Below are 11,853 nucleotides of genomic sequence, written 5' to 3'. Positions count from 1 at the left end.
GGAAGCTAGATAATGAAGACCAGAAGGTGGGAACTTTAAAACAGGGAGGAGGCTCAATGAACTGTAAGTCACACAGTACTGTATCTGCTTACTCTGTTCTTAACATCTACAGATCTAACTCCTCTCCTAAACTAAGGTCCTCACAGTGCGAACAGTGTCTTGTCTTCTCTTCCTTAGTACCCTAGCAGATAAGCTTGTTTTCTGAATGAATGGATGGATGCTGACCCATGGTTTGAAGGAAATTCCCCACCCCAGACCTAGGATATATAATGTTCCTCCTTCCTTACTGTTCTTTAAGAGTTCAAGTAAAAAATTGCAATGCTTCACCAAAACCTATGGTATAAACAAATCCTTTGGTCCTAAAAGCCAGCAAGTTATTGGGAACCCACCTCTTCCCGAGTAGCTTAAAAAAAAAAAAAAAAAAAAATCCCGTGGAATAAGATGCTGAATTCCTACAATGTTGTGTCCAAGAACTGATCCCCGAAATGTACCAGATGTATCCCAGCTGCAGTTAAGTTCGCCGTATTGAACACCTGGGTGGCATGAAATCTTTCAACTTCCCAGCCTCTAATTATTTCACCTCCTTGCAGTAATTAGCAGGATCCAAAACAGACCTTGAGAATACTAAGTTTTCTAAGGAGACATAAATGAAATTCAACCTGGGGTGGAGAACAATACACAGACAAAGAGCATGTAAAATATGTTTTATTGTTCTTTAAAAGGGTTCAGGGTTTGGTTTTCAATCAGGCTGCACACCTTTCATCAGTCTGACATCTCTCTCACCATGTCAAACTGGCTTCAGCTAGCAATACTTCATTAAATCCAAAAGAAAAAAAAAAAACTTTTAATTTTGAGGAAGAAAATCCAGTTCTGAGAACAATTAACATTAGTATGTAATTTAAAACAAAATGAGGGATAATGTTTCTTGTCGCTTTATACACCCTTCTCCTCATACAGAACCAGGAATGTAATTTTCCTAACTCAGGCAGGCACTGATACTGCTGGACACTGCACACACATATACACCCGACACATGCACGCACGCGCACACACACACACACACACACACACTCCCCACAAACAACAAAAATCAGAGCATGTCAAAGGGAAAAAGTTTGTTATTGTATTGATCAAAACCCTTGGAGTCAACAGACAGTCTGAGTTTAGATGGTATGCTGTTCTGATCTTGAACCTACGTTAATGGAATCTATTGTAATGTTCTGAAATAAAGAATTTTGGAGAGTACCATCATTTTTCACTTTAAAATTCTAGAAACAATTTCAAAAAGCATTATTTTGTTTTGTTTTCAGGGATGGGGGAGGAGAGAACCTACATACTTTCATTTAGTTAAAAATCAGAACAACTCCGGCACAGGAAATAGGCAGTTCACATAGCCAGCCAACGTCTGAGGTATCATCAGTGTGAGACAAGGTCCCGGTCCATTCCTACTGGCCTAGCTGATCCTAAAAAAAATGGGAAGTTTATGGCTCTGCATAGCAAATTCCAGCAAGACAAGATGACCCTAAGCCTTTATTCAAATCCTTAGCAGCAGAGCACTATTAAGTAATGTTTAGATGAAGGGTGCAAGAGCCCTGGATGGTGTCCTTCAACTTGCTTTGTGAGTGCAGCCCGGTCACGACTGCTTTCTGCAGAAGAGCAGAAAAACAGCTTCTCTAGATCAGCACAATGAACCCAGCAAAGAATCTGTAAAACTGATACTACACCATTTCATCAACAACACAGTCCCTTTGCTATTCACTGGGTTGCTTTAGGTCTCTCTGCCACCCTGGATGGCCTGTGGACACATACTCACTAGGCATTGTTGGTTTTGAACCAGCGATTTTTTTTTTTAATCTCATAAGAACCTAGTAAGAAAATAACAAGGCAATCAGTGGTTAAACTTAACTGTACATAGAGGGGGCAGTTTGGAAAATATGCATCACAGGCATTTCTCGAGTCCAAAATACCCCATCTTTGCTGTTACTCCTTCCACCATTCTCAAAAATTCATAGTACGAGTAAATCCTGAATAAAAATTTCAAACTATCGGCATTCTCTGATATCATGAGACAGAAAATCAGAGTAATGCTACGACCCACAATTTTCGGTGATGTACAAAGTATGCTCACTCTCCGCCTGGACACACCTTTAGTGATGGCCTGGAGCGCTCCCCTTCAGAAAGCAAAAGTTTCTGGGATACCTACTTAGCTTCATTGGTTGGAAAAGAGAAGAATTCGACTCTCAGCTAAGTTCTCTGAGAAGAAAGACTCTTTTTAAAATGCCATTTCCCCACTAATTTACCAAAACAAAACCAAAACAAAAGGCTCTTGGCTACGTTGCCTAATGTTGAATAGGGTTTTCAAGAAAAGAAACTAACATGAACACCCCATCATCAGTAAAGACTAAAAACCACCTGGATCATATAATATATATGCCACTGCTTTTTTTTTTTTTTTTTTTTTTTGGTGTTTTTTGTTTCTTTTTTTTGTTGGTTTTTTTTTTGTTTGTTTGTTTTTTCTAAAAGTGCCCAGGTGGGCTTAAGGCTGCCAGACTGCACACACGTCTACAGCAACAAGGGCTTCTCCTATTCCATCTACAACTTGTATCGGGGGTGGGGGGTGGGGGGTGGGGGTGGGGGGATGGGGAAAGAAGAGAAGAGAAAAATATACGCCCACCACCACCAAAAAGAAAAAGAAAGAAAGTCCCACAACAGGGAGACCTATGTGCCAAGCATAATGGAAAAGTGTGCTCCCCAAACAGATGGTTCTGCACAGGGTAATGTTCTGCTGGTTTTCCTTAGAGACCTAGTTTGAAAAGTTAAAAAAGACAGGGGATTTTGATATAATTCAATTCTGACAGAAATTCAAACTCCAACAATTAGGAGCAAACTCATCCTTCACTGAATTAATCCCTTTTTTCTTTCTCTTTTTCTTTTCTTAAACATTTTATTCATGTTATAGAGGGATTTCTTTTTTGCTTTTTTCCAATCATTAGGAGAGTGGTTGAGGAGTACTGAATCCATCGCTACTTTGGTGACACAGTTAAGATTCCAGATTCACATTTCCAGGTACCAAGAGTTCCCTCTAAATGCACAATCAAGTCAGCCTTCGTTTACACTTCTTTCTACTGAACACAGCAGTGCCCATTGGTGTCTCTGACACGCAATCGCATCTTAGGTCGGTATTTCTCCAGGTAAAGCAGCTGTTTGGAATTGAATGCTCCCCTTCTTTTTCTGAAAATACAAGAATGACAAACTTTATCATGGAAAAAAGCTATCTGATTCACTGAAATGCATTATTTATGGCCTAAGGCTTTTCTAACTTCACGCTGTGAAAACCAGCATATTCCTTGTACAGTATCACTTCTTAAGAGAAGGGGCTGATGAATGACCAAGTATTAAATGAAGCAGCAGGCACAGATGGCATTCCTTGAAATATGCCACCTTCCTAGAGCTGCTACCATACATTTCATGACCTCTTGTCACAGTCTTTTCTTTTCTTTTTTTTTTTTTTTTTTAAAGAAAAGGCTGAAAGGGAAAGGACAAGGTATTAACTGCCAAAGAATTCTGGACAACAAAACAACATGGCCCATTATTCCAGATTGATGCCAAGATTCTGTCTGGGCACTACCATCCCGATTTTGTGCCTGAACAGGTCACTTAAGATTCTTAAGTGATTAACTGCTCCTCTATAGATTCTTCCTTGCCTCTTGGTCATAGTTGCACTTGAAAGGTGTTTTGGACATCCACTAAAAGAGTCACTCGATCTCTGAGACTCTACTACCTATTCATTTTAAAGATTCCTAGATATTCAAGCCATATTGGGCAAATTCTTTAGCGTCCAAATTTGCCACTTAACTTAAAAAATCTTTAAATCTGGGAGCCAACAGTACTGTTACAAGTTTAGCACTTTTGATTTCTTTGATCAAACAATATTTTAAACCAACAAGTTACTCCATACTACAAAAGGGTACTTTCCGTAATTCCTTCTTCTTGTATGGTCTTGCTTTATGTGTTTCTGAACATAAAACTTCCTACTCACTGTCTTATAAACTGAACTGCATCTTCATACTTCATTCCACATTCAATCAAAGCAAGTGCAACCAGCACGGGTGCCCTATAGAGAGAAACACATCTGTAAATATCCACAAGTCTTTGGAATTAAAGGATTTTTTTTTTTTAACCCAGGATTACATATTACCAAAACAACACGAAGTTTGAGCTTCCCTTTTTTTCCGTGTACTAAAATAGCTGCTATTCTCCTTATACAAATGTCTGTATCATGATAGGGTCTATGGTGTTACCCACTTTTAGTAAAGCACTAAATTCTACACCTCGTTAAGAGATCTTTATTTAAAGCACCGTCACATTAGATCTCAAATTTTCACATTATATGTCATCAAAAATTCTTCATTGGCCTTTAACCAGTACTGTAGCAAAATAAGTGAACAAGTATGTCATCCATACTAAGCATCTCAGAATTTTCATTACAAATCCATTTTAATATCATTTCCTCAACAAATACTAAAAACGTGCTACATTTCTTCAACAAAATCCTTTCTGTGAGCTACGAGAGTGTCAGAAAATTGGTATTTACAAACAGTTTTCTATATAAGTATCTTTTTTTTTTTTTTTTTTTTTAAACATCTAACAAGGGACGTTGAGGCCTGAGCAGGTCCCAACCTGTCCTTGGTTTGGAGATGCTATCTGCCTCATAAAGCAAAGGAGAGGGTTTGTCTTCTGGGAAGACAAAGTTGTCTCCTCTGAAAAAGCCTCCTACATAGTTGGATTTGGCATCTTCCAGGAATGGGAAGGCAGGGATTGGGGCCTAGGGAGTCTGTGTTTTCAGCTGAGGGAGAGACAGAAGACTGGATCCTGATCAGAGAGTCCAGAGTGAGATATAGTTACCTCCAGGACTCGTTACTGTGAACCCAGCTTGGGCTTCATGACAGTCACAGAAGCAGACTCCTTAACAATAAAATAATACACAGAAAAAAAAAAAATCTAACAAGGGAAATGATGTTTGAAAATGTCTACTACCTGGGACCGCAAGCTGGTACAGCCACTCGGGAAAACAGCATGGAGGTTCCTCAAAAAACTAAAAATAGAACTACCCTACAACCCAGCAATTGCACTACTAGGCATTTATCCACGGGATACAAGTGTGCTGTTTCGAAGGGACACATGCACCCCCTATGTTTATAGGCGCACTATCGACAATAGCCAAAGTATGGAAAGAGCCCAAATGTCCATTGATGGATGAATGGAGAAAGAAGATGTGGTATATATAGACAATGGAGTATTACTCAGCAATCAAAAATAATGAAATCTTGCCATTTGCAACTACGTGGATGGAACTGGAGGATATTATGCTAAGTGAAATTAGTCAAGGAAAGACAAATACCATATGACTCCACTCATGAAGACTTTAAGAGACAAAAGAGATGAACATAAGGGAAGGGAAACAAAAATAATCTAAAAACAGGGAGGGGGACCAAACGGAAGAGACTCATAAATATGGAGAACAAACAAAGGGTTACTGGAGGGGGTGTGGGGGGGGAGGGGCTAAATGGGTAAGGGGCACTAAGGAAACCTACTCCTGAAATCACTGTTGCACTATATGCTAACTAATGTGGATGTAAATTTGAAAAAATAAAATTAAAAAAAAATTAAAAACTATATATATATATACAAAATTGCAACAAGAAAAAAAAAATCTACTACCTGGCACCAACTTTGGACTACCTGCTACAATAGGTACTAGTTACAAAACTGCCAAGTCCAGTTAGAACACTACCTTCACCCTCAGAATAAAGACTGAAGCTTCTGACCCTGAAGAAGAAACTGTAAGACACTGATATGGAAAAAAAGGAAAACAGCAAACAAAAGGGCTAAGCAGAGGTAACAGCCTGAGTCACCACCACCTTGAGGCAAGAGCAGCCTGCACTAATGTTCTGAGTCAAAGTGCACGTCATAAACTGGCATTTAATCTGCTGCCGATGAGAGTGTTGTGGCACCATTCCACACAGCGCTCCAGGAAAAAGGCTTTGAAATCAACATCATTTTTCATTCTCTCTACATCTCCTTTCAGGAGTTTGAAGCTCAGCCATCTTCTCTCCACCTATTAACTTCCCATTCATCTCAATCCAAAATTAACCCCATATAGATTCTTCAAAATCTAAAATTATTTTCATTTTGTTGCCTATTTCAAAGACCTAAGCCTTTGAATATGTGAAATAAGGGGGCGCCTGGGTGGCTCAGTCAGTTAGGCGTCCGACTTCAGCTCAGGTCATCATCTCACGGTCCGTGAGTTCGAGCCCAGCATCAGGCTCTGTGCTGGCAGCTCATGGAGCCTGCTTCAGTTCTGTGTCTCCCTCTCTCTCTGCTACTCACCACTCACACTCTCTCAAAAACGAATATTTTTTTTAAAAATTGAATATGTGAAATAAAGAGAAGGAAAAAAAATACTGAATTAAGACCATATTTTTTTTAACTCAAATAAGATAATTACATTGAATCAGTTTCAAAACAATTTCTGAGTGATCATCTACTAAACCTATTATGGCATTAGAATCAGACAACCAATGAAACACAAAAAGCTGTCTCAAGAAATCTACACCAGTTTTTGCTCTCATTTCCTTTTCTTTCAGGCAAATTAATATTTAGTGTCATAAATACAAATTTCTACCAAAGTGAAGTTTTTGATAATGAATTCACAGACAAAAAAGAAAGAGCTTACCTTCCCAATCCTGCAACACAATGCACTGCAACACAGCAACCTGGCTCTTCACGAAATTTGGTTTTTAACAGGTTCAGCCAATCGTCTACTATCTGATTAGGGGGTGGTGCTCCATCATCAAATGGCCAATCCTGGAAAGGAAAGATCTTTTACATTAAATTGTTATTTTCTCCAGGATAATATCTAATGCAGAATAGCTGCACAGTACACAGCGGGGATTTAAGTGAACTAACTGTACTTTATATACCTATTCTTAATACTGCAATTCTGATCACTATTGAAAAATGATCCAAGACCAAAATTCCTTCTCAAATACATGTAGTCAGCACTGTAAACATCTAGTTTTATCTGATGGAGATCTTTTATCAGAGTGATGAGAAACCAGTGTTCCTCAAATATTTTATCTGAATAAAGCAGTAATTAGACATAATAGAGAAAACTATAAAGCCGAGACAAAGAGAGGATAAACACCTGTCAGTATGATGTAAATGTCCACTCTGGCAAAGAATACCATCTGACCTGTACAAATATTTTGAGGATTATCCCCTCAAATAGCTCTAAGTTATGATGTCTTTCCTTTAGAGGAAGACTCTCAAGAAATCACCAGTAGTTGGCATATCGTAACAGAAATATACCACCATCTTTGTGCTTATATATTAAAAAAAAAAAAAAAAAGCCAAGTAGCAAATATTTTTAAAAGTTCTGCCTAAAGTAGACATATCCCATTTAACAAGCACAGACCAGATGATAGGGTCCTGAGCAAATGGAGAACTTTTTCTTAAGTATCCCTTTCTCTTTATATTCACCAATTTGTGCATTTTTGGTTTTTTGTTTTTTAAGTAATCTCTACACCCAAAGTGAGCTGAAACTCACAATCTCAAGATCAAGAATTGCATGCTCTATTGACTGAGGCAGCCAGGTGCCCCTTAGGTTGCTTTTTAATTAAGACCAACCCCATGTGCATTTATCATATAGGCAGAGGTTTATCTTCCTTTCTACCTAGCAAAAGACCTAAGAAACCAACATAAATCAGCTTTAAAGAAAGAGGGGAGGGGCGCCAGGGTGGTTCAGCTGGTTATGTGTCCAACTCTTGATTTCGGCTCAAGTCGTGATCTTGAGGTACATGAGACCGAGCCCAGCAATGGGCTCTGCTTGGACAGCGAGGAGCCTGCTTGGAATTCTCTCTCTCTCTCCCTCTCTCTCTCTGCCTCTGTCCAGTTCACGTGCAAGGTGCACACTCTCTCTCTGAAAATAAATAAACTTTATTAAAAAAGAAAAAAAAGGGGAAGGGAATTCACATTTTGCAGTCTCTCTCTTCCATCTAGCTTCAAGGACAGAAATGCAAAAACACTGGGAATTTTTTTTAAACATAAGATTATCCTAATGAGATTGGATAAGGACACTTTAAGACACTAGAGAAAGAAAAAGAAAAGTGACAGAACACTAAATTGATTCTACACTCATGGGCACCACTAGAACATTTCATGTAGCCCATTAGCAATGACAACACATTATGTTTGATTTGTCAACTACACCCCATTATTAAATGGCTGTCAGTGTTACCATTAAAAATGTCACCATAGAGTTTAACTGTAAATAGCAGTAAAACAAGTTAGTGCCTTAGTTGAGAGCTTATTTCCTCTAATACTTCCTAAAATGTACCTAGTTAAGTAACAGTAATATGAAATATGCTTCACTTATATAAGCAGTCTCTACCAAAAAAATCATTAAAATAATTTAGAATGGTCTGAACTTCAAACTGATGGACATAAATGAAACTACCATTATTAGTCTTCCAATATGCCTCTGATTTGTAAGAACATTAGTCAAAGGATTTGAAAAGTCTTTTTTTGGGGATATGCCCTTATAAAGTGTTCCAAACCCTCCTCACCTACCAAAAGTAGATTAACGATCCACTTAAAATCTCTGTCTGGGAAAAGGAAAGAAATTCCAAGCTTAATTCTAAATGTTCTGGTTTTTTATAAGCTTAAATTAGACCTTTAATTTTATCTGATCACAGCTATTTGAAACAAAAACAAAACAATAGCCTAGATTTAAGGGCCTAACATAAATCCCAGCCCTACCATTATCTTCTACAAACTAGTTCAAGTTCTTTAGTTCATTTCTCTTTCATAAAGGTGTTTACCAACACTACTGATTCAAACAGACTATGGTCAACCCACAGTTCATTTTCTGACCCATGCCATCTGTCAAAAACGGATTTCTCATCTGGCCACTGGAGATCATACTCACAACATAGGAAAAAGAACTTGTATTTAGCCTAGTTTCAGAAAAAAAAACATTTTTTTTTTAACACAGGGCTACATTTTATACAAGTTTCTACTTATTCCCCAGTGATTTACAGCCAGAGGACCTTAAAATCATTTAGAAATGGGAATGCAAGCAAATTATTACCATGCCATACTATTAAAATACATTTTTTTTTTTACAACATAATGCTTGGGGGCACCTGGGTGGCTCAGTTGGTTAAGCGCCTGAATTTTGATTTCAGCTCAGGTCTTGATCTCATGGTTCATGGGACTGAGCCTCAGGTGGAGCTCTGTGCTCGCAGTGCGGAGCCTACATGGGATATATTCTCTCTCTCTCTCTCTCTCTCTCTCTGCCCCTCCCCAGCTTGTGCGCAAGTACACATATACTTCTCCCTCTCTCTCAAAATAAATAAATAAGCATTAAAAAAACAGGGCGCCTGCATGGCTCAGTTGGTTAAGCGTCCAACCTTGGCTCAGGTCACGATCTCACAGTTCAGGAGTTCGAGCCCCACGCTGGGCTCTGTGCTGACAGCTCAGAGCCTGAAGCCTGCTTCAGATTCTGTCTCCCTCTCTGTCTGCCCCTCCTCCACTTGCATTCTTTCTCTCAAAAATAAATAAACATTAAAAAAAAATTTATAAACAGAATAAAAAATAAATAAATGTTTAAAAAAAAAAAAACCTAATGCTTGGTTGTTTTGTTTTTATGTTTTCACCAAAATGAAGGCGAGGAAACTTTACAGATCAGATATGAGACAGCTGCCTTACCAAGAAGGCATTTATTTCCTTTGCAACTGACTTTCCAACCACGGATGACCAATGCATTAAGACTACAAAAGTACCTCTCAATAAATAACCTTGTACCAATATCTTCTTTATTACTTTTTTCCTAAACAACTACTTACAACACCACAGTGTCTTCCCACAATCAAATCAAATAGCTCTAAGACACCTAAGACTACAAGGTCATTTCATTACATGCTCTTGCAATTTAGACAATTATTTAGGGAAAAATAGCCTAATGCTCCTGTTTCTGATACATGAAATAGTGTATTTAGGGGCTAAGGAGGAATTTAAAATAATTCCAAGCACTTTATGCTCAAACTGAGCATAAATAAATCTAATCACACATGAGCTTGTTAGAAGCCCACCAAAACGTGTCAGAACCTATGCTGATTACTCTAGAGCAAGATGCCTTCTCCCTCTCCCTTCTTAACCTCTTCTCCAACCTTTTTGTCCCCTATAAGTTATCCACAAAACATTAAATAACAAATAGCATTTGCAAAGTGAGACAGAATACAGCTGACCCTCACACAACATGCATTTGAACTGTACAGATCCACTTACATGCAGATTTGTTTTCAATAAACAGAGTACGGTACTTTAACGTATTTTCTCTTATTTTTTCTTAATGAAATTTTCTTTTCTCTAGCTAACTTTATTGTAAGAATATAGTACATAATACCTATAACATACAAAATACGTGTTAATGGACTGTTGATGTTATTAGTAAGGCTTCTGGTCAACAGTAGGCTTATTAGTAAAGTTTTGGGGAAGTCAAAAGTCATATGTGGATTGGTGTCTCTAACCCTGCATTCAAAGGTCAACTGTATTTCCACGTGACTTAATTCCTGATGGAAATTACTTTCAGCTAGATTCAAAACAGTAGCCTAGAAACAAAAACTAAATATTGCAATAATTTCCTAGAGAAACCAAAATCAAATTTCCATTTTCTTGAAATAAGTGTACATTAAATTTTGCTTTTCATTTGTTGAAAATACTTTGCATATATAGACTTTAAGGGCACAAATGAACAAAACTGCCAATCTAAAAAGTTTAAAAGACTGCTATCAACGTTGTACCTCCTAGAAGCTTAAAAAGCATACTGAATGTCCAGTTTTCAAAACAGCTATGTTTAAAAGGTACTACTAGTAGTTCGTAATGAAAAATGAAAACACTACACACTCACTAGAACGTGGATTCCTTCTTTTTCAACTGGAGCTTTATCATATGTAGCATCACAAACTCGAACCAAAGTTGTCACTCCATACTTCTTAAGTTCCTTTGAAGAAAAACAAATACAAGGGAACTTACTTTTAGAATCTGCAAACAAAACTTTAAAAGCATACAATTACGAATTGAAGCAATGAGACATCACTCTCAAAAGATCAAAATCATTCTCATTGTGGCAACATATAGAATGGACACTCAAGTTCTTAATGGAAGCATCATTATGATTCACCTTTATAAAGGGCAGTTTGGTAACCTGTCACAAAACCTTTGAAAGCACACACACACTATGACCTAGAAATCCTACCTCTGAGAATTTATAGTAACAAAGTAATTAAATATACACCCAAAGACTTAGGTACCAACATGTGCAGCATGGGCTGTTTGGAATGGTAAAAAGGTAGAAACATTAATGGTCCAAAAACAGGGGAACAGTTAAAGAAAGTATGGCATGGGGCACCTGCGTGGCTCAATCGGTTGGTTAAGCGTCCGACTTTGGCTCAGGTCATGATCTCGCGGTCCATGAGTTCGAGCCCCGCGTCAGGCTCTGTGCTGACAGCTCAGAGCCCGGAGCCTGCTTCGGATTCTGTGCCTCCCTCTCTCTCTGACCCTCCCCTGTTCATGCTCTGTCTCCCTCTGTCTCAAAAATAAATAATAAAACATTAAAAAAAAAAAAAATTACAAAAAAAAGAAAGTATGGTACATCCATACAGAATACTGTGACAGCTATAAAAATAATACTAAGAAGGTTGGGGGGATGATAAAATATAATGTGATCCTATGTATATGAACGTAAGCGAATATATACATATATGTAGAGAAAAACATCCAGAAGACAGG

At 38.0% G+C, this 11,853-nt stretch overlaps 1 protein-coding gene across 2 annotated transcripts in view; it reads right to left on the bottom strand.

Moving 5' to 3' along the window:
- Positions 1 to 687: 687 nt before the first annotated feature.
- Positions 688 to 11,853, bottom strand: part of PTP4A2 (protein tyrosine phosphatase 4A2) — a 31,472-nt gene continuing 20,306 nt past the window's right edge. For both annotated transcript variants that reach the window (XM_060624439.3, XM_060624438.3), the window contains exons 3-6: positions 10,973 to 11,065; positions 6,737 to 6,867; positions 4,040 to 4,114; positions 688 to 3,231 (exon numbers count right to left, since the gene is read on the bottom strand). In XM_060624439.3, coding sequence (XP_060480422.1) covers positions 3,123 to 3,231; positions 4,040 to 4,114; positions 6,737 to 6,867; positions 10,973 to 11,065 — 408 coding nt within the window. In that variant the 3' untranslated portion in view covers positions 688 to 3,122. The remainder of the gene's footprint in view (positions 3,232 to 4,039; positions 4,115 to 6,736; positions 6,868 to 10,972; positions 11,066 to 11,853) is intronic.

Source organism: Panthera onca, chromosome C1, assembly GCF_046562875.1.
Source record: "Panthera onca isolate mPanOnc1 chromosome C1, mPanOnc1 haplotype 2, whole genome shotgun sequence".
Taxonomy (NCBI): domain Eukaryota; kingdom Metazoa; phylum Chordata; class Mammalia; order Carnivora; family Felidae; genus Panthera; species Panthera onca.
This window is presented reverse-complemented; position numbering and strand designations above follow the sequence as displayed.